The 27,947-nt window shown below is 50.9% G+C and overlaps 1 protein-coding gene across 1 annotated transcript; it reads right to left on the bottom strand.

Annotated features, from left to right (window-relative positions):
- Window positions 1-469: 469 nt before the first annotated feature.
- On the bottom strand, window positions 470-27,714 carry MIER2 (MIER family member 2). The gene is made up of 14 exons (XM_081092998.1): window positions 27,702-27,714; window positions 20,294-20,384; window positions 18,749-18,891; window positions 14,580-14,705; window positions 13,830-13,953; window positions 13,228-13,319; window positions 12,714-12,783; window positions 7,076-7,227; window positions 6,183-6,264; window positions 6,003-6,097; window positions 4,018-4,142; window positions 3,770-3,897; window positions 1,875-2,304; window positions 470-1,477 (listed from the first exon to the last, which is right to left on the bottom strand). The coding sequence occupies exons 1-14, from the start codon at window positions 27,708-27,710 to the stop codon at window positions 1,456-1,458; spliced, it is 1,689 nt and encodes a 562-aa protein (XP_080949124.1). The 5' UTR covers window positions 27,711-27,714; the 3' UTR covers window positions 470-1,455.
- Window positions 27,715-27,947: the final 233 nt, after the last annotated feature.

The following is a 27,947-nucleotide window of genomic DNA, read 5'->3' as shown; positions in this document are numbered from 1 at the left end:
TGGGTCCAGGCTGGCCCTCCTGCATGTCCCCTGCCCTTGCCCAGCCTGTTTGCACTTCCTCTGGGGAAGCTCTGAAAACCACATCGACCCAGTCCCTGCTTACCCCTCCAGGGGATTCAGAACAAAACCTGCTGGCTGGCCCACCCAGACCCTCAGCTGCTCTCCCTCCTTCCCGGCCTGCACCTCCTTCCTGGGACTCCGGCCCCTGCCTACCTCTGCGTTGGTGGTGACCTCAGCCTGGCTCACACCAGCCCTCACCAAAACAGGATGATTCTCCTTCAGCTTCCAGATTAAATGTCCCCTCCGTTTAACTGACCACCTCCCTCACATCGGTCGTCCTGACATGGACCATGACCCCATCCTTCAACGATGCCTGGTACATAGCCCATCAAGTGACTACGTGGCGAGGATGACCTGTGGTTCCCCGGCACCTCCACACACCCTGCCCAGTCCACCACGAGGCACCCACGGGGCTTCAAATAAAGTTTAATAAATAAAACAGCAAGAGATTCAAGGCAGTTTTCACTTCACAGTGTGGTCCTTGGTGGGGTGACAGGGAAGGTTGAGTCCAACTCTGCAGATGGGCTCTAGCCAAAACTCTCCTGATGACACCCAATGGCTGGGGGTGCTGCCCTGCCCCCCTGGAGGACCCCACTCCTATTTGTAAACAGAAACATAAATAAAAAGAGGGAGGTGGGGGAAGAAACGGACCAGGACCCCAAACCATCTTGCTGGGGAGCTTCAACAGAAATACGACCCGCAGGGTCAGAAAAACAGGCTGGAGCCTGGCCCCTCGGCATTGCAGGCAACAGGGGGTGTCAGTCACCTGTCTCTTGGAACCCAGGAGGCTGCTGAGAAGCCCTGGGGCAGATAGAGAGGAGGCAGGTGGGCGTAAAGTGCGGCTTTTCCTGAAGTGGACAGAGTGGGTGAGGTCAAAGGTGGGGCGGGGCCAACGTCGAGGTATATGGCTCTGTGCCCCGTGGGGTTTGGCACCGAGTAGCAGCTGCTCACCGACCCCTGGGCTGGGGCAGCCCATGGCCCTGCCAGGTGCAGTGAGACAGAGCCAAGCAGGTGCTGGGGGGCTCCCTGGGCAGAGGCTGCTGGTGGGGGGGCGGCGTCCTGCCCTGTCTCCCCATCTCCCTGACGGGCAGGGATGCCTTTCTTTGCCTCTGCTGGCCAGAGGGGGCCGGGCCCTCTGCACCCAGCTGCCCAACAGGTCCCACGGAGGCAGCCTGCAGCCAGGCAGTGGTGCCAGGTGCTGAGGGTGCCGGGCTGTGTGGCGAGGGGCAGGGCTGATAGCCCTGCCACTGCTCACCCTAGTCCTTGAAGTGTTCTGAAGCAGAGATGGCGTTACCCGAGGCCCACGAGGAAAAGGGTCGGGAAGACTGACAGAGGCAGGACCCACAGTGGCCCCAAGTCCAGTCTAGGCCACACACACCCGCCTGTGGCCAGGAATCAACAGGTCATCACGTTACAGCTGCAGTGAGGGGAGAGACCGAGAGAGAGACCAAGAAAGGGTCAGTCCAGTCCCACAGACTGCCCGGCTTGAGCGCTGTGGGCCAAACACATGGCTCCCAACCGTGCCCGCCAGCAGACCGTGTTTTCACGTGTGCCTGGGAGAGCTGGTGGTTGGGGCAGGGGTGGGAGGAGACTAGCACTGGCCCCATTTGTACCTTTTTGGGTTTTGAACCATATGAATGTTATTACCTAGTCAAAAAAATAAATTAAGCCAAATTAAAAGAAGAGAATAAAACTACAGAAACAAACAGCCTGCTCCATGGGCCACACCACCCTCGGGCCCTCAGGGCAGACCCCTCCCGCTCTCCTCAGTTCAGCCTGAGGCTGGGGGCCCCTAGGGTGGGGGCTGCACTCACTGTGACAGGGGCTCCGAGTGCAGCCCAGGGCCCGGGCACGCTGGGTGGGCAGCCAGGAAAGGATTCACATCCCCAATGCCAATGAGTCCAAACTCAGTGACCGACAAGGCCACCTGTGCAGGGGCCACAGCTTCCTCGGGCTCTCCATCCATATCCACGTGGCTGGAGACCTGGGGCAGCTCCTCAGGAAGGGCCCCTGGCAGGGCCAAGTCCACAGCCAGTCTCGAGCTGGTGCTGGGCTCTGGAGCAGCTGCAGCGGAGGGGCAGAAGGCCGGCTCGGCCAGGGCTGGGGGCTGCTGGGGCACGGGCACAGTTGGCGGGGTGTCCAGTTGCTGGAACAGACAGGGCTCTTGCTCCAAGGATGGGAGGCTGTTGGAGCCTCCCTCGGGTTCACCAACACTGCCAGTCACGCCGTCCATGCTCAGTGGCTCTAGAAGGGGAGAACGCGGCTGAGGCCAGGCCCCAGCAGCAGCCACGCCCAGCCCTCCCAGGATCCACAACCATCCTGGCTAAGGTGCATTAGCTTAAAAATCACACTTTTTGTCCTCAGGATGCAACCTATGCAGGCTCCAGCCAAATCTCTGTCAGGGAAAGCAAAGCCTATAGACCCCTCGTCACTGATGTTTTCACACAAATACATGAAATACACATGACCACAAAAGAAACCAGTTACACTAAACTGTACCCAGGCTAAGGCCCTGCCTTGGAAGGTTGTGACTCCTGTTTTTCAAACAGAACAGAACACAACAGATTCAAAACAACAACACAATGCTTGAGCGCACTGCCAAGTCAAGGTAAACGTGCAATTTGTGGAGCTCTGCACACAGGGGCATGACCGGCAACGCCGGGATGGGTAGATGTGGATGCCCTTCCAGACAAATATGAGACCAACCGGATTCTGGAACCAGGGGACAATCTAAACCCGAGCCCAGTAGACTTAGAGAGCAAAGGTCCTTGTCCTTCCCTCTGTGTTCACCTCCAGAAACTGAAGTTACTAACTGGGCCTTGTCTTGCTCCGGTGTAGCCCTGGGCCCAGGATGCTGGGGAGGGCTCAGATATCCCAAACCTCCCACGTGCGGCTCAGGCTAAGCAACCCTCACCTGAGGCCCAGAAAGAAGCCCCCCAACCTAGGCTTGGGGAGAAGCCCCCTGGCCTTGGACTCAGGGAGGAATCTCCAACCTGGAACCCAGAAAGGAGCCCCCTCAACCTGGGGCTCAGAGAGAAGCCCCCCAACCACCTGGCACCCAGACAGGAGCCCTCTCCACTGGAGAGAGAGAATCACCCCCAGAGAGAACCACCCCCAACCTGGGACCAGGAAAGGAGCCCCCTAACCAGGGGCCCAGAGAAGAGCTCCCCTCCACACCACCAATCACTTGGTGTCCAGAGAACAGCCCCCAACCTGGAACCAGAAATTCACCTCCTCAACCACCCAGGGCCCGGAGAAAAGCCCCCCAACATGAGGCCAAGAAGGAGCCCACCCAACCACCAGAGACCCAGAGAGGAGCCCCCTGACCTGGAGTCGGAAAGGAGCCCCCTCAACCATCGGGGATGCAGAGAGAAGTCCTCGAACCTGGGGCCCAGAAAGGAGAGCCCCAACCACCTAGACCAGAGAGGAGTCCCTGCAACTACCTGGGATCCAGAGAGGAGTCCCACACCCCAGCCCCAGAGAGGGGCCCAACCACCCGGGGCCGAGAGGAGACCCTACTTTGGGCTGCAGGGCACACAGTTCTCCATATGGGAAACCAACAAGCTCCGATGACAATGCACATGTGTGACACCTCACGGGGTGAAGTGACAATGGTTCCCAGACACCTGCTCCTTAGTGTCCACTGGCACAGGTCAGAGTGCGTTACAAGGGTGCTCCCCCAAAGATAGGGGCCCACCCACATTCTTACCTATGTGCATCCGTGCCAGAGGGTCCTGCTCAGGGCCTAGGCCATCAGCGGCAGGGGGCAGGGGCGGTGAGGAGCGGGGACGGGCGAGGCCATCGGGGTCACTGCCATCTAGGTCCTGGTCTGTATCCCTGTGGAAAGATGGCACCATGGGGGACTGCAGAGAGACAGCTGCCGCAGGCGGGAGGTGCTCCCTGGGACTCCCAGTCGTCCCCTGACCCCAGGTCCTGCTGGAAGCCCGCCACACATACGTAGTTCCTGATGGGCCGTACTTCCTCCGGCCCAGCCGCGTCTGCTGGGAGAAGTAGTCATAGCGCTCAGACTTCTTCCACAGGTAGTAGTATTCCACACACTCGCCCACAGACCTTGTACGCACCTGAGGGACAGTGTGGTGTCATCTGGGCCCCACACGCCCAGCTCCCTCCGCTTCCCAGGGCAGCGGGAACAGGTTACAGCAACCAGCGCTCTCAAAGACCTGCCACAACCCCAGTGTCCTCTGAACCCACCTCCAGCCCCCATCTAAGGCTCACAGGCCACCCCCATGTCCAGGGCTCATCCTTTGCCTTGAACATGGCACCTCAATCTCAGAGAGCTCCACCTGCTGACATGGGACCCCATTCTTCTTCACTCTGGGTCCATGTGTCCAGTGTCCACTTCCCTTTCCTCAGACCTCGCCAAGCTCCCAAAAGTGTCCACCTCATCCTCTGCTCATCGCAGGCCCAGGAGAGAGGGAAAACGAGCCCTCGTGCAGACACCAGGGACAGAGACTCTACCCAGAGAGGACAACATGCAACCTGGCCAAGCTTGCTGTTCCCACGGAACATCACTAACACCCCAAGGGAGAGCTGTCCATGAGCACATGAAATGCCATTAAAGGACACAATGGGGCTTCATGAACCCCGACTCAGGTCACATACACAGCACCCTAGAAAGATAAGGGACAGTCCAGCATGGAGCTGGATGCCACCTGGCAAAACCTCTTGGGGCATCTTCACTTTGGATGAGCCCCACAGTAAGGTCAGGGCTGTTACAGGTCCATGTGAGAAACCTGCTGGTCCCCAGGATGAGGGACAGACAACAGAGCCCAGGGAGGCCTGGGAACCGGGGGGCAGGCAGGGCACACACGAGCTGTCCCCTCTTCCCAATGACACCCTTGTGCATCAGGGGGTCTGACAGATAGTGAGAGCGTCACAGCCTCCGTGGGGCCAGGGTAGGTGCAAACTTAAAGCGTGTGTGGTAACCATGGGGCAGGCATGTGGAAGGGATGCATGTGAAGTTTTGCTCACAGAAGCAGCCTCGGCTGCAGTGGAAATGCAGGGAACAGCGCACTGCATCAGGCCACCCGGGAGCTGATCTGCCTAGAGAATCTAGTGCCACCTGAAACGACACTGGGCAGGCCAGCTGAGCATCCTCTGTCCCAGCACAGATTCTCACTTACTCCAACCTCCCAAGAGAGGACAGAAGCCCCGAATGTGAGCTAGGTTGCAGCCAGGCCCTGCTTCTCTACAAGCTGTGGCACCATGAATAGGAGGAAGGGGCCAGGGCTGCTTCCCTAGAAGGGCAAAAACCCACTAGGAGATGGGTGAGGAGAGAGAGCCATGGCAAGACGAAGGGAAATTCAGACTCTGAAACAGTGTCATAGGAGCATATCCAGCCAGAATCCAGGGAGAGGGACCTACGTCTAGGAAGGACATGGGGACTCAGGTCCAGAGGAAGAAAAGTAGCTCAGGTCTAAGAAAAACAGGTGGACTCAGGTCCAGGGGAGGGCAGGGCCCTGGTACTCAGCAGCCCCTCTGGTCATGAGCATTTGTCACAGGTGGCAGGAGAGACCTATTTCCTTGGTTCGATCAAACTAAGAGACCCTTGTTCCCCATGGCTGGAGGCTGAGAGTGGGGTCCAGGCTGGCAGTCAGTACAGCAGCACAGGCTCTGGCACAGGTGGTGGAGCTCTCTGAGACTGAGATGCCATCATGTTCATTTCCCATATTGGAGCCTTCTTTGGGGGAAGGAAGTGGCTTCACAGAGGAGACTAGAACATGATAGCAGGCATGTAGGAGTGAGAGGCGGAAACCAGGGCTTTCGCCCTCAGCTCAGAGGACCCTCAAGAGCCTGGTAAAGGGAGTCACAAACTCATGTTGTGGGGTGTAGGGTGCCATGTGCCCAGGCTCCCAGGTTCTTTCCAGCCCCAAGGAGGCCATGGTGCAGCCCAATGGGAGCAGGATGGGCTGTGTCCTCACCTTGTTGGCCTGGATTAGGTGGAAGTTTTTCCCGTGCACTCGGAAGCCATGCTCAAAGTTCCTACACTCCTCCTCACTCCAAGCACAGAGCCCATCTACAACCAGGAGGAGGCAGTGGCGTCAGCAGTGCCCAGACCAGGACAGCTAGTAAGGGTGGGGGTGGGCAGGCAGGGCACTCACCTCGGATCACCTTCACGTTAAACCGCAGTCTCCGCAGAGCCTCCTCCACATTGAAACTGCATTTCACCAGCTCATACAGCGCCTGGGGGAGAGAAAGTCTCTTCCCACCTGCTCACCAGCAGCAATAGCAGGAGCATTTACCCCACCACTGGGCAGGCATATGGGGCATTCACACCACCATCAGGGCGAGGATATTGGGGGTTTACCCTACCATCATAGAGGGGAAATAGGCGCAATCATGCCACCATCATGGCAGGCATATAGGGGTACACACACCATTTGGACAGGGGTATTGGGGGGGATTTAATTCATCATCCGGGTGGATATATGGGGGTGTTCACCCCACCATCAGCTGTGGATATGGGGAATGTTTATAACACCATCAGGGAAGTGATATGGGGGTGTTCAAATGACAATCAAGATGGATATACTGCCGAAACCGGTTTGGCTCAGTGGATAGAGCGTCGGCCTGTGGACTGAAGGGTCCCAGGTTCGATTCCGGTCAAGGGCATGTACCTGGGTTGCGGCACATCCCCAGTAGGAGATGTGCAGGAGGCAGCTGATCGATGTTTCTAACTCTCTATCTCTCTCCCTTCCTCTCTGTAAAAAATCAATAAAATATATTTAAAAAAAAAAAAAGATGGATATACTGGGGACATTTACCCCATCAGGGCAGGAATGTTTGAGGCATATATATACATTATCATCAGGGCAGGGATATTCAGGGTGTTCACACCATCAGGGTAGGGATAATGAGGGCATTCACATCACTATTGGGGTGGGGCTATCAGAGCGCATTTACCTCACCATCAAGGTGGGAACATGCAGGGGCATTTACACCACCATCGGGACAAGGATATGGGGGTGTTCACACCACCCAGCATGCTGCCTACCTGCTCACTATCTTTCACCATTTCTCCCTCTGGGAGCTGAGACCCGGTCGTCTCGTGCCATCTCCGCTTGACTGCCCGGTACAGGAACTCCTCCACCTCCCTCTCAGGGAGGATGTTGGGGTCCCACAACAGCTGGTCATCATTCTCATAAACTGTTTAGAGGGAGTGCCAGGGTCAGCAGTGGGCACAAATTCCATGCCCACACCTCGAAGAATACACACTCCCTCCCCACAAGCATCCACCAGGTTGGCTGTCACAGCACCTCCGGAGGACAGTTGCTAATTTGTATGTCCAGTTCTTGTCACCTGGACCCATCCCTTACACACCCCTCCAGGCCAGAGGTGGTCAGGGCAACAACAAAAGGCGGAAGCTGTGGGAGGCCAACTGGGTGCTTCCCAGCTGGGAAATCCAAGGCAGCCTCCTGGAGGAGGCAGGAGGTAGTCTGGGTTGAGGAAGGGGGGACTTCTGGGCATGGCCTTAGGGGAGGGAGTTGTAGGTAACGGGTCAGGGAGGGTAAAGCCATTTGCACAGTTTGCAAGTCTTGAACAACAGAGTCCCAAGGAAGCTGAGCGAAGAGCCTGGACTCAATGGCAGTGAGAGCTTGGGTCCCAGTGGTCTCGCTGGGTAACAGCCACTCTAACCACTGCAACCCACAAGCCACATTTGAGTGCACTTTGCCCAGGGAAGGGGAGCCCTGTCCCATGCAGGCAGTGGGTGGCAACCTCTAGCTGGGGAGGGACCTGATGGGGAGACAGAAGGGAGATCGCAGGGCCGAGTTTGGAAAGACCCCAGTGCCAGCACCTCTTCACTAACTAGGGAAGAGTCACAGGGACCACAAACCAAACTGCCCAGAAAGTGGCCAGAAAGTGAAAAACACACTAAGAAAAATGGCTCCTGTGTTGGAATGTCTCTGGTTGGGAAATTGACTGGGAACCAACAACTCCTGGGCTGGTGCCGATAACCACAGGAGATGTGACCTCTCCCAATGCAAGAGCCCCTCCATATTGATTCAAGTCCCAGCCTGGCCAGGGTGGTTGGCCCAAGAGGACCACAGGCCACTCTCTGGAAAAAATAAAATAACATCATCCTGCAACCTTAGCCCTCCACCTGCCTAGCATGTGAATGTGAGAGAAAATCCATGGAACAGAGGTAAATCCACAAATGGCTGGAAATCAGAGTTAGCAGACAGGACTTTAAAGAATCACATGGACGTTCCAGGACTGGAAAATACAACCTGTGAGTTTACGAACCCACTGAACAGCTCTAATAGCAGCTTGGACATAGCAGAAGACATGATCAATTAAATTGAAAGAATTCAATAAAAATTAAAGAGAAGGAATTAAACTGAATTTGAAGAGAACATAGCTAGGGGATGAAGAAGACAGTCATTGTATAATTGAGTCACGGAAGACATGAACAAAAAATGGGACAGAAGAAAATCTGAAGAGACAATGGCCAAGAATTCTCCGAAACTGATGCATGACACCAAACTCCAGATCACAAAAAGTAGGGACAAAGTCAAAGAAAACTACATCTGGGCTCATCTGGTAAAAATGCTAGAAGACAAAAGAAAATGTAATCAACCTGCAGGGAAACAATGAACAAGGTTTCCAACACAAACAGTAAGAGACATCTGACTTACACAGAAACAACAGATACCAAAGACAATGGAACAAAACGGTTCACACGTGAGAAGAAAAAGCTGGCAAATCTAGAAAACTAGACCCATGACAATACCCTTCAAAAGTGAAATCAGCCCACCAGTGTGGCTCAGTGGTTGAGCATTGACCCATGAACCAAGAGGTCACTGCACTGGTTCAATTCCCGGTCAGAGCACATGCCCAACTTGCGGGCTCCATCCCCAGTAGGGGGCGTGCAGGAAGCAGTCAATTGATGTTTCTCTCTCATCGATGTTTCTATCGCTATATTCCTCTCCCTTCCTTTCTCTTTAAAATCAATAAAAACATATTTTTTAAAAAGTGAAATCAAGATTAAAACTTTCCAGATAAACAAAAGCTGAAAGAATTCATCAACATCACAAGAAATATTAAAGAGCAAGTTCTTTAGGTAGAAGGAAATTATCCCAAATGGAAGCTGGAGGGAGTGAACAGTACTATCCAGGCAGTTGTGAATAAGCATAGGGAACATCAGGCATGAAAACCACAACGTTGTCACTGTGGCACATGCAGTTCCTGCAGAAGCAGCAGCAGCACAACAGGCAGGACAGATGAGGGGATTAGAATGCACGTATTTAAAGCAGCAATTTTCAACCTTTCTCATCTCATGGCGCACATAAACTAGTTACTAAAATTCTACAGCACACCAAAAAATACGTGTTTTGCCAATCTGACTAAAATAAAGTATACTGTATAATTTTGATTTATTCACACCAGACAGCTATTATTTGTGTTGGCTGTTGCCATTTTTTTATTTGACAATCTAAGGGAGATGAGGTCAGTGCCCCTGACTAAATAGTCAAGTATTGATGTTTTAAAAATTCTTGCAGCATAAGGTAGGATAATCACTGAAAAGGTAATATAAAAATGAAAACGTATCATATCAAAGAGGAGGAAAAAATAGAATAAAACTACTTGACTAATCAAAAAGAAGACAATTAAAATAAAGGGGGGGGGGAACAGATGGAACAAAGAAAAAACACACAGAAGATGGTAACTTATCCCAATTATTTTCACAATTGCATGAAAAATAGTCCAAAGTGTAACTGGACTACATACTCTCTATTAAAAGGCAAAAGAGAATCAAACTGGATTTAAAAAAAATTAGATCCAAAAATATGCCATACACAGAAAATACACTTCAAATATAAAAACAGAAAGCAGCATTTACAAAATAGACTAAATACTGGCCATAAAACAAGGCTCAACTCATTTCAAAGGACTGAAATCACAGAGTATGTTCATTGGACTTCTACTAGAAATCAGTAACAGTAGGATAACTAGGAATTCCCCAATGTTTGGAAATTAAACAGAATGCTTCTAAAATACCCCTGAGTGGGAGAAGTTATCACAATGTGAACTATGGAATAACAAACTAAAATGAAATAAACTATGAGGAAAGAAATACAGATAAAAATAAAAATGATAAAAATGAATTAAGTAGCCATCAGACAACAGAGAAAAATCCTGGTAAAGGGCAATAAAAGTAACAAACTCCTAATAAGACTGATCAAGAGGGACTGAAAAGGAGAAAATGCAAAATACCAATATCAGGACTCAAAAAGGGGACATCATTATAGATCCTACAGACATTAGGAAGATAGGATATTACGATCTTTTTTATAATAAAGTTAATAACTTACTAGTGGGATAAATGCCTCAAAAATGCAACATATCAAAACAAACAGAAACTCTAGATAGAGCTATATTATTAAATATATTGAATTTGTAACTAAAAATCTTCTTCCACAAACATGAAACTAAAGTAAAACCCAGGCCCAGACAGCTTCACTGAGGAATTCTTCCAAACATATAAAGAAGAAATCATAACAATCTCACACAAATTCTCCCTGATGTTAGTAAAAGGCACCCAGCTTACCTGACCACAAAGCCTGCCAAGGACAAACACAAAATAAAATGACAGGCAGTGTCACGGCAACAGACAAGCTAATTTACAAACTTACATGAACATGCAACAATACTTCACAGCTAGAGGACCTGCATACCCCAATGTGGAAGCAGAAACCCAGAAACAGCGCACTCACCACCAACAGTTACTTTTCGACACAGGCACCACTTCGATTCAGTGGAGGAAAAATTACCTTTTCAATATGTGGTGCCAGAGCAACTGAATATTCATATGGGGAGTAAAATGGACCCAGAATCCAACCTCCAATCATAAAACAAAAATCAAATTAAGTCAATAAAGGAGACTATCTGCCAGACCTGTGGCGACTCCTTCAACAGCACACACAGCGGGCTAAAATCCTGACTGGGAAGCTGGACTCTGGGAGAAAACGTGCAGAGCACAGCGCCCACACAGGACCTGCATCCAGAAGGCAGGAGGAGCCCCGCAAATAAGAAAGAGGAAGACAGTCCTGGCCGGTTTGGCTCAGTGGATAGAGCGTCGGCCTGCAGACTCAAGGGTCCCAGGTTCAATTCCGGTCAAGGGCATGTGCCTTGGTTGTGGGCACATCCCCAGTGGGGGGTGTGCAGGAGGCAGCTGATCAATGTTTCTCTCTCATCGATGTTTCTAACTCTCTATCCCTCTCCCCTCCTCTCTGTAAAAAATCAATAAAATATATTTTTTTAAAAAAATGGGAAAGGCCTGGAGCAGGCTCTTCGCATGAGACAGTAGACCAAGTATTACTCATCAGAGAAATGCAAATGAAAGCTACCAAGAGACATGACTTAACCCATCCAAAGGGCTAAAAGCAACAAGAAAGATAATATCAAGTGTTGATGAGGACGTGGACCATTGGAGACGCGCATCCTGCTGGTAGAGCCCTCTAAGCAGCATCCACAGACCTAATGTAGGCCCCCACGTGCCCCTCAGTCATCTATCCAGGAATGAGTGTGTCCACTAAGACACACCTGAGGATGTTCATAACCACAGCTGCAGACAACCATAGTATCAGCCAATAGGAGAAGAGCTGACCAATGTAGTACATCCATACAGGGAACATGACACACAAGATGCACATGCCACACACATGGGTCTAATCTCACAGTGTAACATGAGTGAGAGGCCAGCTCCCATCCCCACAGTACCAAAGACCTGTTCCCTATAGGCAAGTTTGGGGGTCAGAGGAAGGACAGGACATACTCCACGGCTAGGGTCCAGACCAAAGCTGGCACAGCTCTGGCCCCTCTAAGGGTGTGGCTAAGGTGTGTACAGGCGCGATTCTCTGGGGGAGGGTCCCAGGTGTGGTCAGATGCAGAGATTCACTTGCAGTGTCCCTTGTGACCCAGCTTAACTTCACCTTCCTGTCTGCCATCCTTTGCCCAAACTGCCTTCAACAAAGCAAGCACATCATCACACCAATATCCCAGCCTCTGCCCTGGGAGGCCTTTCCCTTTACCAAGGGTCTCTGTCTGCCTTGTCTGTCCCACCCTACCCCCAACCCTGGCTGCTGAATTATCTAGAAAAGCCTCCTGAAAAATGAGTGCCAGTCCCGAGCCTGTAGAGGCTGTGGGGCAAGAAAAACAAGACTCAGTAGGTAAATGACTTCACATCCTGTTTTCTTCACCTATAAATGGAGGCAACAATTCCTACCTTAAAAAACAAAAGCCTCTACAGACAGGCATACAAATATCAAGTCCAAGTTAGGGAGTACCCTGAAAGACAAAGCCGGACAGAGGGACACTGGTTCTGGAGGGTACTGAGACAGGACACAGACAGGTAAAGGAGAGGCCTGTGGGCTAAGCGGGGAAGAGCATGAGTGCCCAGAGAAAAGTGCAAAGCCCTGGGCAGGAGGCAAGTCTCCCTTACTTCCTCCTGCCCACTGAGCACTCTGCAAGCCTGCTGCCACAGCTGGCACAGGGCAGGCACCTGAGCCAGCCTGAGCCCTCAGAGGATTGGGGAACTAAGTCTGACTGGATGTGCAGCAAGTTCCTTCTTGACTGGAGTGCGGTTTTCATCTTCTTTTCCCTGTCCCCACCATGATCCAGGCCCCACTTACTCTTCTCACCATGGCGGTTCAAGTGCAGGTTGCTGAGGTCGGCTTGGAACTGAGGCCCAACCATGATCTCCTGCAAAGGCAAAGGCACAGGAGAGTCAGGGCAGGTGGGAGGCCCAGCCACTTTTCAGAGCCCAGGGCTGTGTTGGTCGGTGCAATCTTTCCACAGATGCCAAGTCCTATGGTCTGAGAACGGGAGGCAGAGACCTGGGTGTGTGTGTGGGTGTGAGTCACCATGTTCTCCATCTACTTGTCCATCTGTTCAGTACAGCCAGTCATGTATCAAGGGGATGAGGCCCAAGGACCCAGGTGTCCTGATGCCCAGCTCAAAGCACTCAGGACAGGACCTTGGGGCCACATCCCCAGGCCAGCCAATGCCACAGCAGCACGGGCCCAAGGTCCCAACACCATGGCCAAGTCCCAGAGCAGCCCACTTCTCAGAGGCTGTGCATTTGTCTTCGCCCCAGGACCAGGCAGAGACCCACGCTGAAGGTGCTGCAGGGTCAGGGCCACATACCTTCTTACATTTGTTGGCAGGAAGAGGGTCCTCCTCAGTGTCCGATGAGGTGGAAGAGCCCAGTTCTTTCTCTGTGCCAGTCAGGAAGCGGGCTTTGGGAAAGGGGATGCAGGTGAGATGCATCGGTGGCACTGGGTAGCTCCCCAGCTAGTGGATCCCAGGTCTTCCCTGCTGCAGCCTCCATCCCACTCTCCATCCACTTGACCCCCACACCATGCCACTCCTGAGAAGAGGCATGTCCCAAGCCCTGGCCAGATGACAGGTGCGCCATGGGCAAAGGTGTGGGGATTTGCTAACTGCCAGCTGTGAGCCCCCAGCACCTCGTGCTGCTGGGACACTGCCCCCACATCTGACAGGCCTTTTGATTCCAAAAGCTATAGGAATCAACACATTCCCTCCTCCTGTAAACTAAAGCCAAAGAGTCTCGGCTCACTGGCCAGGGAGACGAAAACCCCAAAGAGACTCAGATAGAGACAGGGCACCCCAGCGGCACCATACGTCTGCGTCTGAGTTATTTCCCCCGAGTAGCCCAGGGCCCCCCGTCTGCATCACTAGAGCCTTGCTCGCCCCAGCCCAAGCGGAGGAGCAGGCAGGACACCTACGTCCACTCTGGCTAGGGAAAAGGTCAGAAGCCTCGTGGGAGGTAACAGATGGGGTGAGATCATCGGCCGAGGACTGTGTCTCTTCCTCTTCTTCCCCTGAAAGCAAATCCTTCGCTATTTGTTCCTTTTAACAAAAAGTAAAGAACATTTTTGCAGTTTGCTTTAACAATCTTAAGATAACACTAATAACAACAACGGTGACACTAACTGGATGGTCCTCCCTCTGGGAACAGCAAGGGCTCACGTGGGGCTGCTCTTCCCACTTTGCAGATGAGACTAGGGGCCAGGGCAGGGCAGCCAGGCTGCCAGCATGGATGCTTGTGTCCCTGAGCCCACACCCTGCAGTCCAGAAAGGAATATCACCTATGTCTGCCTTGGGATGGTTAGACCCCCAGCCACTGCTCTCTCCCTGTGCATCTGTTTTTCAGCTTTGGTAATAAAGCCCTCCTCCTGGCACCACCCCTGACCTGTCAGGACTGGAGAGTCGGGACCTCACTCATTCTCTCCCTTCCCAGCTGCATGACTCCAGCCCAGCCTCCACTCCGCCCCTCTTGTGGCCAGTGGTCAGAGTCTTTTCATCTCAGCTCCCTCTCTGTGCCACTCTAACCCTGAATGCACCAGCTATGACCCTGGGGAGCAAAAGAGTCCCCTCTAAGAAGTAATCTAGGCCTCGCACTTCTTCTTTTCTGGGGCCTTCGTGCCTGCCCTCCCTAAATCTTCCCTCAAGTTCCAGGAAGAGACCCCACTCACCTTGTCCAGGGTCATGTCTGGGAGGGTGGCTGTGGCATCGCTGCCCTCACTCTCCCGCTCCGAGATGGGGTCTGTTGTCTCATAGCCATAGAGGGCAAGCAGCTCATCAAGGGGCATGTCACTGCTCTGAGGGGGAATAGGGCTCTGTCAGGAGAGGCTGTCTAGGCGTTCAGCTCCCCATCCTCCTGTCTGAGCCCCTTCAGCCACCACAACCAGGGGCAATTTGTCACATTCTGGCAACTCACCCCAGGCAGACCCCAGGTCCAGACCTTTACCCAAGGACTCCCTTACAACCCCCAGGATAGCACAGATAAGACACCAGAGCCCAGAGAGGTCAGGTATGTGCTCCAGGTCACCAGCCTTAAAGGGTGGAGCCAGGACTGGCCTCTCAGTCCACACTGCACTGCCCAGAAAAGCTTCCCTGCTCAAAACCGTTCAGACTTGATTCCAGGAAAGCAAGGATGGCATGCTATCTGGAAATCTAACAGAACTCATGACATCAATAAATCAGGAGGGCAAAGACATATAAATGTCTGGACAAATGTGGAAAATGCATCTGGGAAAATCCAACATCCACCTGACTTTACAAAGCACTCAGTACACTAAGTAAAGAGACAGATGCCCAATCAGTGTGACAGAGATGCTATCAGCCCTCACTGGGCAACAATGCACAGCCAGAACAATCCCAGCACAGTCAGGACAGGAAGGCAGGATTGGGAACACCAGAACTACTCACACTGTTTTCTTTTTCTTTTTTTAAAATCCTCAGCTAAGAATATACTTTTCATTGCTTTTTCAGAGAGAGTGAAAGCAAGGGAGGAAGAGAAAGAGAGAGAGGTAGGGAGAGACATCAATGTGAGACACACATCGACTGGTTGCCTCCACACATGCCCCGACTGGGGCCTGGGATCAAACCTGCAACCCAGATACATGACCAGGAATCGAACCTGCGACCCTTTGGTCCATGGGGCGATGCTCTAACCACTGAACTCACCAGCCAGGGAATACTCAAAGCCCATCCAATAGAAAATAAACGAAAATAAGACACTCATTTATTTACTAGAGGCCTGGTGCACGAAATTCATGCACTCAGAGGGGTCCCTCAGCCTGGCCTGTGCCCTCTCGCAGTCTGGGAGCATTCAGGGGATGTCCAACTGACAGCTTAGGCCCGCTTCCTGCAGGGAGCAGGCCTAAACCGGCAGTCAGACAACCTTAGTGCTGCCAAAGAGGAAGGAGAGGCTCCCGCCACTTGCCAGCCATGAGCCCAGCTTCTGGCTGAGCGGCACTCCCCCATGGGAGCCCACTGACCACCAGGGGGCAGCTCTTGTGTTGAGCATCTGCCCCCTGGTGGTCAGTGCATGTCATACCGACCAGTCGTTCTGCTATTTGGTTGATCTGCATATTAGCCTTTTATTATATAGGATTTTTGTTTTTTTAATCCTCACCGAGGATATTTTTCCATTGATTTTAGAGTGGGAGAGAGAGGGAAAGTGAGAGAAACATCGACGTGAGATAAACACATTGATTGGTTGCCTCCTGAACGAGCCCTGACCAGGGTGTGGGCAGGGGAGGAGCCTGCAACCAAAGTACATGCCCTTGACCAGAATCAAACCCGGGAGCCTTCGGTCTGCAGGCCAACACTCTATCCACTAAGCCAAACCAGCCAGGGCCAGAAATAAGACATTTAATTATTAGAAAGAAAGAAACAAAAACTATTGCCACCTTCCTCTCCAGTATTGCTTTCAATCGGTCTCTCACCCTCCTGTAAACCTCGGCTCCTTCTGACCACACTCTGTCCTGACCCCAGGGGTCACGGTCAGCCTCCAGCCTCCTGAGCATTGCTTCTCATTCTTTCTGGGGTCAACATCTGCCACCCCTACCAACTTCTGCCCTGCCCTTGTGCCGAGACTTCCATTGCTGTGGAAGACCACCCAGCTTCCTCCCAGCCCTTCCTCTAAACCAAGCTCTTGTATAACACATCACAGTTTCTAATTATGCATTGGTTGGAGGGGTTCACACAGTGGCCCAAAGATGCCCAGGTTCCCTGGGACCTTCACAACATTATGATGCCAATACTTCCATCACTTGTGCTGATGGAGCAGTCAATGGTCCGTGGACAGCATCCTGCAGTGGAGGCAGGAGCACAAAGTGTGTGAGTCGCCAATGCATGTTCCTTACTGCCACCCACTCAGTTTTAAAAAGATGCTAGTTTCAATTATGAATATCCCGTGGTTCAGTGGTTAGAGCATTGGTCTGAGCACTGAAGGGTCACAGGTTTGATTCCTGGTCAAGGGCATGTACCTGGGTTGCAGGTTCAATCCCCAGTCCCGGTTGGGCCACATGCAGGAGGCAATCAATTGATGTCTTTCTCACATCAATGTTTTTCTCTGTCTCTCTCTTTCCCTTCCCGCCTTGCACTCTCTCTAAAAAAATTAATGGAAAAAATGTCCTCGGGTTAGGATTATAAAAAAAAAAAAAAAAAAAGAAAAGAAAAAAAAATGGCGGGCAGACAACAACAGTCTGTCAGCTGGTACCAGGCAGACATCATCTCAGACACAAACTAAGTGGAAGGCTACGTCCAAAGAAATCACTGCTGTGATTGCTGTGAGAGTAAAATGAGTTTTTAAGCAAAAATTCTAATTTTGGGAAACATGGATCTGACAATGTGAACTTGATAATTCCCACAGCCTCTGGTAATAGGCAATACGAAATAAAAGGGTTTCTGCTTTTACCTTAGCTTTTAAGAAAATCTAGACCTAGGTATTTAGCTAATAAATAGCTGATTTAGGTATAAGAGTTCTGAGAAGTTTTAAATTCATGTTGAACTTTAAAAATTTTTTTTTCTTTTTTGAAGAGAAGACATTTGTTTTGGTTATAAGAGCAAATTGGCACCAAGTGATCCATGACACCAAGCTAAACAAATGCCCGATGGTTAGTCCTTAAAAAAAAAAATCCCAATACTTAAAGACGTCTCATAAAATCAGTGTTGGTACTGTTATGGACTAAATGTTTGTGTTTCCCCACCCCATTCATATGTTGGGTCCCTAATCCCCAACCTGACTGACTATATCTGAAGATGGGCCTTTATGGGAATACTTAGTTAAACGGGATCATGAGTGTGGGGCTCTGACTTCTGATCTGATAGGCAAACTCTCTCCCCTCCATGTGAGGACCTGGTAAGAACAGTGTCTGCACACCAGGAAGGGGCCTCCCCACAAACAGTCCTGTAAGACCTTGATCTGGGACTTCTGGCCTCCAGAACTATGAGAAAATAAATGTCTGGTGATTAAGCCCCCAGGTCTCTGGTATTAACAAATGTATGTTTTTAGATTTTATATTGTAAACTGTCAACATGTGGAAGATCTACTTGTTAGAAAGTCAGGGTTTTTGCAAACATGTCATCAGTGCAGAGAGGACAAGGTTACACCTGGGTTAAGATCCACAGCAAGTTCAAGATCATTGGATTGTGACATAACCAAGTACAGGAAGCTCGCTTGATATGGCTACTGTATCTACTTTGCAATCACCCTTTACAAAATGACTAGTTGCTGAATTTTGGTCCAGCATCAAAAAATAACTGTAACTATCTGAAAGGTTGTTAAATTCTCCACCCTTTTTTCATGATCATCTGCATGAAGTCAGCTTCACACTTCAACCAGAAGAACACATCACAACAGACACATCTGCCAGGACAGCAGCTGGATTCTCTTACACTGTTCCTGCATTCAGAGATTCACAAAAATGTAAAACTATTCCGCTCTTCCTTAATTTTATTTTTGTTTTGGAAAAGTTATTTTTTCATTTTCATAAAAATCTGTTATTTCTATTAACAATGGGCTTACTGCATCATCAAAGTTGCTTGAGATCCTCAATAATTTTTAAGAGCGTGGGGAGTTCTGAGGCCAAAAAGTTTGAGAATGGTAGGTTTAATGTCCAGCCACCCCACTACTCTATAACCCTAGAGCCCCTTGAAGGCAAGACAAGCTGCCCTGTCCCTTGTGACCTCAGCTTCTAGCACAGGGCCTGGAACTTTGCAAACAGATGTGCATGTAGAACTTGTCATTGCAGAATCTGTGCAGCTTGCAGACCAATTCAGCCAAAAGAAATTGTGGAGTTTGCCCAGCAGGACTACACCCACATGGGGTACAGGGCTCAGCTGAGCCAAGTACCTGGGAAATGAAGTCCTTGTCCAGCTCCTCCTCAGGCTGTGCTGGGCGTCTTGTGGTCCCTTCGCACTCCTCCCGGATGCCGTAGTTCTGCGACAGGATCTCGGCGAGGTTGAACTGCTGGTCTGCAGAGCCCATTGACACACCTATAGAGGGACACCACCTGCATCAGCTCCTCACCCCACCCATCTCCATCATCGCACTGAGACTGAAGATGGCTGAGGTAGAAAAAGCAACAGTGGCCCAACTGCCACCAGGGACAAAGCCCACAGTGGGGGGCCAGTGCACATGTGTGTACGTGCATATATGAAAGGCCATGCCTGTGCATACATGTGCATCAATGCAGCTGTGTTAGGCTGTACATGTGCATTTATACACATGCACACATGTGTGCAGGCACATGTGCCTGCATGTGTGCTCGTGGTGGGGCTGTGTGTATGCAGCTGTGTATACCTACATGCATGACATGTGCTCATCTGAATGTAGTGTGTGGATGCGTGTGCACAAGTACGTGTAAGGCTGTGTGTGTGCATGTATACATGTGTGCATTATGAGGCTGTGTGCATATGTGAAGCTGTGTGTGTGTGGCTGTGTCTATACATGCATGCAGTCAGCAATGTCAGTCTACAATGTGGGAACTTCCAACAGAAGGACTTCTGACAAGAGCACACCTGGCTAACTGCACACGAACGCTAGGCATTTTAGGGATGTGTTTTCCTGACCACAGATGCTTGCAAGGGTCTGGGGAGAGAGTAAGTGGACAAGGAAGAGATGAGCCCCAGATAAGTCAGCATGAATAGAGCACAGGGACCCAAGAAAGCTGGCTCCACACCTGGTTTCTGGTGCCTGCAAGGCTTGGGCAAGGCCTTCAGCTCAGGAAACACAAGGGTGACGCTGTACACCCACTTCTGGGAGTCATTGCAGGCACAGTACAGGGAGAATGCCAATGAATAGCACGCAATAGGCCCAACAAATGCCAGTCCCCTCTTCTCCCTCTTCACCACAGCAGTGTCCCATGCACAGCCCAATGGGTGGTAGATGTTACCAGATTTTTAGTTTCCCCAAAGAGCCAGGATGTGTCCACTGCTATCGCTACATGATTGGTCTTCTGTAAGTTGAATTTTACAAACAAAATAACAAAGTCTCAATCAACCCAAGTCATGGAGCCATGAAGGCCAAGGCTGGTCCTCCAAGTGAGTCCAAAGCACACAGCAGCAGGAGGAGTGCAGGGGCCAGGTGGGTGGGGGCAGGTGGCCAGCTCAGGGAATGTGCAGGGCACCCAAGGGTGGTGCCCACTCAGCACCCATTCTACCTCCCTCAGCCCCTCCATTTTCCTTCAGCCATGACACAGGCGCTCTGATCCTCCCCTGCGTAGCCTGGCCCCAATATAGAATGGGAGAGAGTCCTGGCCACTCTGTCTGTACCCCTGTCCCTGGACTCCGTCTGCACACCGTCTCTGTCTTGCCAGGCTGAGCAAGGTTCTGTCTCTTACAATGACAGTGGCCCTGACGGCCCCGGGCAGGAGGAAGGTGGGAGCAAAGGAGGCACCTGCTGTTGTGGGTAATCCGGGCTCCCTGGGGCACAAACTGTGAGTAAGGCAGGAGACCACTTGAGGGCTCTGCCTCTCCAGCGAGGAGGCCTGCAAAGGAAGAGAAACAGGGTTAGTTCAACCAGCCTAGGGCCCACCGAAAGCAAGCCTGGCTCTCCGAGTGGCCTCACCTGGACTCTGGGGGATAACACATGTGAGCTGCTTCCAGGAGCTGAGGAGGGAACACTGATAGTGGAACCAGGCATGCAGCTGCTAGAAGTTCCTCCCCTGCTCCTAAGTCAAGCACACAGAGGATGCACTGAAGTCGGCTTATGCAGCAGCTCTCCACATCAGAGCCTCAGTGTCCTCATCTCCAAGTGGGAAAACAACACCCACAGGGGACTGTGAGGAGCCTGACACAGCCAGTAGCTATAGTGGTTATCACTCACCCAGGACACAGGGACCAGGTAACCCAGGCCCACACACAGTCCTACTGCACACACCCAATGGGCATTCACTGACAGCCATGCCCATTACACAAGGTCCCAGCCTTCAAAAGGCAAAATAGTCACTTTTGGGACACCTGGAAATTCCTCCAAAAGTAAGCATAGAGTTATCAAATGACCCAGCATTTAATTCCATTCCCAGTACATACCCAAGAAGACTAAAAACATGCATCCATACTAAGCACACATGTTCACACATTAGCATGATTCACAAAGGCCAAAAGATAAAGCAACCCAAAAGTCCTACAGCATACAAATGATAAACAAGATGTTGTCTATGCACACACTGGAATATGACTCAGCCATGAAAAGAAGTGAAACATTAATAGGTAGATAAACCTTGAAAACACAAAAGGCCACACAGTATGTGATTCCATTTATGTGAAATGTCCAGAACAAGCAAACCCAGAGACAGAAAGTGGATTCATGGTTGGCCGGGACTGGAGAGGGGGTAGGATGACTACTGATGGGGTTGGGCATCCTTTTGGGGTGATGAAAATGTCCCAGGACTAGATAGAGGTAACAGTTTTAAAACTTTATGTGCATATTATAAACCACCGAATTACACATTTTAAATGGGTATATCTTGTGGTATAATAAAAACCTCAAATTTTTTTAAAAGGTCAACAAACTAGGGAAAGAATGGAAACTACTCATAAAGAACCTGCTGATGAAATCCAAAAACAACCCTTAGTGATGAAAGGCACAAAACAGGAATGCCCACCTTCACCATGTCTGTTCAAAGTAGCACTGAAGGTTCTAGTCAGGGCAAGAAAATGGAATAAAAGGAATCCAAAATGGAAAGCGAAAAGTAAAGCTATTTCTTTTTGCAGACAAAATAATCTTGCATAGAAGGTACTAAGAAATCACTAAAAACTTATCTGAACTAATAAATAAGTTCAGCAAGGTAGCAGATTACAAGATCAACATATAAAAATCAATTTTATTCTCATATATTAACAATTAACAAGCCAAAAATAAAATTAAGAAAACAATTTCATTTCCAACAGCCTCAACAAGAATAAAATACTTAGGAATAAATTTAGCAAAAGAAGTTAGAAACTTACACTCTAAAAAGTGCAAAACATGTTGAAAGAAATTAAAGAGCTAAATAAGTGGAAAGACAACCTATATTCATGGCTCAGAAGACTTAATACGGTTAAGATGTCAATATTCCCAGCTGATCTACAGATTCAATGCGGTCCCTATCAGAATCTCAGCTGGCTTTTACTTGTCTACTGACAAACAGATTCCAAAAATAGTATGCAAACTCCAGGGGCCCAGAGTAGCCAAAACAATCTTGAAAGAGAACACTCCTGATTTCAAAATTACTACAAAGCTACAGCAATCAGAACAATGTGGTACTGGCATAAGGCTGGGCATTTAAATCAAAGGAATAGAAATGAGAATCCAAAAATAAACCCACATATATACAATCAATTGAATTTTTACAAAGGTGACAAAACAATTCAATGGGGAATGAACAGCCTTTTCAACAGTGATGCTAGGACAACTAGGATATTCACATGCAAAAGAACAGAATTGAACACCTATCTTACACCATCTACAAAAATTAACTCAAAATAGGTCAAAGACCTTAAATATGAGAGCTAAAGCTATCAAACTCTTAGAAAGAAACATAGGGATAAATCTTTGTTACATTGGACTAGGCAATGGTTTCTGAGATAAGACACCAAAAGCACAAGCAACAAAAGAAAAAAAATTGATAAACTGGACTTCATAAAAATAAAAGACTTTTGTGCTTCAAAGGACATTATCAAGAAAGTGAAAAGACAGCTCACAGAATGGGAAAAGATACTTGTAAATCATATAGCTGAAAAAGGACTTGCATCTAGAATATATAAAGAATTCTTACAATGCATTAATAACAAGATAACCTATTTTAAAATGGGTTAAGGGTCTGAAAAGACATTTCTCCAGAGATGCACAAATGGCCAGCCAATAAGCATGTGAAAAAATATTCAACATCAGGGGAAATCAAATAAAAAACACAGTAAGATACCACTTCATAGCCACAGAACGACTGACTAAAAAGGCAGAACAAGTTGTGTCAGGAAGAACGCAGACCACCCAGGAGGGAATGTAAAATGGAGCAGCCACTTTGGGAAACAACCTACAGTTCCTCCAAAAGTTTACCACAGTGTTAACTGGCAATTTCACTCCTAGGGGTTCAGAGTATGCCACCCCAAAATACACCACTCTGGCATAAGCATTATTTCAAACAGAAGACAACTGAGAAAACCAGACACGGGATGAGTTGCAAGCAGAACATAACCTCCTGTGAGGGTGCCCCCCCAAACCAGGAAGAGAGCCCCCTCATCACTGGGGACAAGATGGCACCAAGAGAGACTCTGCACACCAAGACCTTACTAACTCACCTGAATTTCCACTAGTTCCCCCATGTTTACCTTCCCACAACTTGATGCCCTTAGAGACTCAGTCCTTTTCCTTTGTCGTCACTCCTCTAAGTTTACTGTTCTTTTGTTCAGATGCTACTGAAGCCCAAATCCTCACCACTCCAGTTACCCATCACCTAGTTCTCCGTGTGATGGGCACTACTTGTTTCACTCTTATTAGTTAGGCTGCCTTTCGTCAGTTTAAATCACAGGAACCCCAAGGAGAACCTAGGAGAGTAAAGGGACCAAGTTAGGTTCCTCCTCCCCTGTGATATCCAAGAGAAAAGAAAACTGTACATCTACACGGAAACTTGCATATAAACATTCATAGCAGGATTTCTCACACCAGCCAAAGGTGGGAAGAACCCTAATGTCCATCCGCTGATGAACAGAAATACCAAACAAAACAATAAAATATTACTCAGCCATGAAAAGGAACAAGGCACTGACACCTGCTACCACATATGGACCTTGAACACATGGAGGTCATGTGACATGTCCAGAAGAGGCAATCCACAGAGACAGAGAGTGGGTTCATGGGTGCCAGGGACAGGGGAGGAGGATGGGGAGTGACAACCAAGGAATATAAGGTTTCTTTGGAGGCAATGAAAATGTTTTAAAATCGATTAATGATAGTTGCACAACTCTATGAACCACTAAAAACCACTGGATTGTGCACATTAAAACAAGTGAATCATACATCAATAAAGCAGTTTGCAAAAAGAAAAAAAGAAAAAAGGAAAAATATTAGAATACTTACTAAAATAAAGTTTTAAATTTAGAAAAAAAAGTTTAGAAAGAATTTCCAAACTTTCTTCCCTCTCCCTTCCCTGACTTCCAGTGCAAGCCCACCCTCAATGGCATTCCCACGGCCTGCACCTCCCCTGGTTCACAACCACCACAATTCCAGCAGTCACTGCTCCTCTTGCCAAGATGGAAAAAGAAGGATGGGTAGCTGGCTAAGGGCATTCTGGATAAAAACAGTGGGGGGAGGGGGAAAGAAGGAAGAAAGACAGCATTCCAGAGACTTAGTCCCAAACAAGAGGGGGCTGCATAACCTGGTGTCCAGGCCAGGTCTTTTGCGCACGAAGGAGGTACAAGCTCATCAGCAGGAAGACTGCCCTGTCTGGAGGGGGGACAGCCTTGACTCCTCAGGCACAGAACAGCCTTCTTCCAGGGCTGCATCCAATTGCTACTTAGCCCCTCCCAGCTTAACCCCCAGTGACATTGTGGCAGATCCAATTCTCCAAGCTGGTACACCCCACACGCTCTTCCCATGTGATGCTAATATGCTTGCCTCCCTTCAAGAGGTGGGGTTCTGCACCCCCTCGCTGTCCACAGGGGTGGGCCTGTGACTTTGGTGGGAGGGGTGCTATGTGACTTTCTAGATTAGGCGGTAAAATGCAACTCAGATTCCACCTGGTACCTTCTGAGACAGTCACTGTTGGAACCCAGCCGCCATGCTGTGAGGAAGCCCAAGCCACACAGGCCACAAGTAGGAGGCCTGCACCAGCAGCCACACCTGAGCAAGGAAGCTTTCCTTCCAGCCCCAGCCATCACCTGACTCCAACCACATGACTAACTCTGAATGAAAACTGCCTAGCTGAGTCCAGTCAACCCTCAGGACTATGAAACATAATAATAAAATGACTGTTAGAAAAACTCAGTTTCCAAGCGACTCATTTCACAGCAATAGTTAAATGAAACATCCTTCACCCACACCAGCAAAGGTGGTCGGTCCCACTGGGCAGCCCTGCATTGCTCCATTAGACCAGCGTTTACCGAGTGCTTCCTCTGGGCCAGGAAAGGCAGTAGGCACTGGGTGCATGGAGGTCAATCCAGAAACAGGTTCTGCCCATCTCCACCCACATGAGTTCCTAGTCTAGTTGGTGACACAGATACAAACAAGTGGATATACACAGTATTAAAGGAGAAAACAGGGTGGGGGCCTGCACAGCTGGGGTCAGGGAAAGCCCCCGAGGGCATTTCTAGGCAGGCCCTGTGGAGCACTGGAACAGCACTGTGGTAGCAGAGTGCCTCCAGGTGCAGAGTACACAAGAAAAAGGAAGAGCCAGGGGGGTGGTGTGGGTGACAGAGATCTGTGGGGACCACACCACCAGGCGGAGACCAGAGGGAGGGGATGACGACAGCCATGGGGGCGTTTAAGCACAAGACAATGACCATGTACTCAGGTATGAGGAAAGCAGTACAAAGCACCCTGTCCACTCTCAAGCACCGCCTCTCCTCTCACAGTGCTGACAGGGTACTGATGGCTACTTTAGAGATGACAAAAAGCAGCGAATCCTGATCAAGTGCTTACTGCTAGGTAACACATCGCCATTTTCATTGGTTACACAGCTGGTTATCAGTGATTTGATGAGGCTCAGCTTCTCTGTGCAAGCCCCTGCACCCAGATCTCATGCAACCTCTTGCCCTCGGCTCTTCCCATTTCAGAGATTAGGAAATCGTGGCTGAGACATTCAGTAACCTGCCCCAAGTCACAAAGAATAAGAGGCTCCAGAGCCACAAGTCTCCTAGGCAGAGGCTGGCCCTGGTCACCATGTCCAACATTTGCACACTTGTGCCTTTATTGACCAGCAGCCCCTAAGGCCCTTTAGGACAGTCACTGTTGGGTTTCTACTCACAACCAGGCCCTCAGGGCCTCCCACAGAGCCAGGTATATAGGGGACCCCACATGTAGGCTTTCTCCAAGGAAACCAACTCAAATTCACTCAAAGGGGCACCTCCCCAAACTGTCAACAGGGGTAACAGGAGCACCCAGGGCAGCTGGCTGCTGTGAGGGTTCCAGAGCCTCAACATTGGGCAAGGCAAAGTCAACAGCCAAACCCAGCAGCAATCCAGGCAGGCTGGCTGGGGAATCTGTCCTTCCATCCATGACACACAGCTATCTTCCAGGCCAAGAGTGCTGCCCCAATGACACCTGGTGCCCAGGAAAACCACCACCCATGCCCCTGAGCCAAGAGTGCGGGCGCGCGCGCGCACACACACACACACACACACACACACACACAAACTCTCTCTCTCTCTCTCTCTCTCTCTCTCTTTCTCAACCACCCCACCTCCCTCCAAACGGTAAGGCCAGCCACTGCCCCCATGAGGCCTGTTTCCCTAAATGCCTCTTAAGAAAGGAGGATTAACTCTCTAAGACCCCTTTGGATCCAGGCACCCAGCACAGGGCCACAACTGGCTGGAGAGGTCTAGCCTTGCACCCAATTGCCCACACCCTCTTTGGCACCAATGCAGAGCCTGTTGCTGCCCCTGAGAAAGTCCCTGGTGGGAAAGAATGGCCAGCCCTGCCCTCCGCAACACCTGCCCATGTTCTGCTAAGCCGTGGGGCCATGACCAGGCCGAATACCCCGCGAAACTGCTGCACCTCATCGGGTGAGTGAGTACCTTCCTCCCCGCTGGCCTCAGTGGCACCGCCCACCCACTCGGTGAGGACCACTTGCAGAGTCTGTGGACCTGTCTGGCAGGGGCCTTAACTGCTGCGTCCCCAGAAGGAATCACCATGCACTAAAAGTCACATTTACTGAGCCCCGAGCAGGTGCATTACCTCATTTCATCCTCACTAGTGTCCTAGGTGAGAGCAGGTCCACACTGTCTTACTCAACATTCCCAAGACAAGAAACCCCCCCAAAGTGAAAGTTTTTCGTCCTTGCTTTGACCTGGCAAGAAGCTCTTAGGTGTCGCTCCTGATCCCAGATGGCCTAGGTGAGTTTGGTCAAGCATCACAGTTCCAAACTCCACAGGCAGATCCATAAACCGGAAAAGCTCGGAATTCCAAATCCTATCAGGCCTCAAGGATTTGGGGTAAGGGTCGCCTCAAGGATTTGGGGTAAGGGTCTTGGGCCTGCTTTCCCGGACGGAGAGAAGAGGCTCCTAGAAGTAACTTCGAGTCCCCGGGAAAGGCTGGTCTAACTCTACCCGCGCTCAAGAAACCTAGAGTTCGAATCCCGCCCGGCATCTGGCGGGAGGACGACTCGGCGGTGCCCCGCACCTGGGCGCTCGAGAGCGGGATGCGGCGGCGCTGGGTCCCAAGCAGGGTCTGGGCGGGGAGAGCGCGACCGCGCGACCAGAGAGTGCTCTGCAAAGTTGGTCAAGGCAGGGGAGGGGCGGCACGCGCACCGCCGGGCCAGCGGAGGGAGGGGACACCCCGGCGCACCTCCCACGCCCCCGTCGGGCGCCCCCTCCTCGCCCCCTCCCCACTCCGCAGCCCCCGCCAGCGCCACGGCTCCTGCACATGCGCACTGCAGCCCGCGATGTGGCAGCCGGGGAAGGGGGGGCAAGGGCCGGGGGCGGCTATCGACGGAGCCCCGCGCCCCTCGGGTCCCAACGGACGCAGCGCCCTGGGTAACGCCTCGCATCCTCGGAGCCGGGGGCGGGGCGGGTCTCCGCGCCCAGAGCCCCGACGTGGCTGAGGTCCGGCGGCGGGGAGCACGGGTGCGCGGAGGTGGGGGGCCGGCTCCCCCGGCCCGCTCACTCACCTCCGCCATGGCCGTGTGTGCGCGGGAGGCGGTGGCCGCACCGGGATCCCCGGATACGGAGCCGCGGGCTCATTGGCTGCGGCGCCTTGGAAGGCGGGGCCTGATGAGGGCGTGGCCTGTGAGGGCGGGGCGCAGGCGGGGCGTAGTAGGTGCGCGGACGGGGTTGCGCGGAATGTGTGCGGGGGCGGGGCGGGCTCGGGAAGCGAGGGCTGGGGGTCTCGGCCTCGGCGTGGGACGTGGAGGATG

Source organism: Myotis nattereri (genome assembly GCF_964212035.1).
Source record: "Myotis nattereri genome assembly, chromosome: 5".
NCBI classification, from domain to species: domain Eukaryota; kingdom Metazoa; phylum Chordata; class Mammalia; order Chiroptera; family Vespertilionidae; genus Myotis; species Myotis nattereri.
This window is presented reverse-complemented; position numbering and strand designations above follow the sequence as displayed.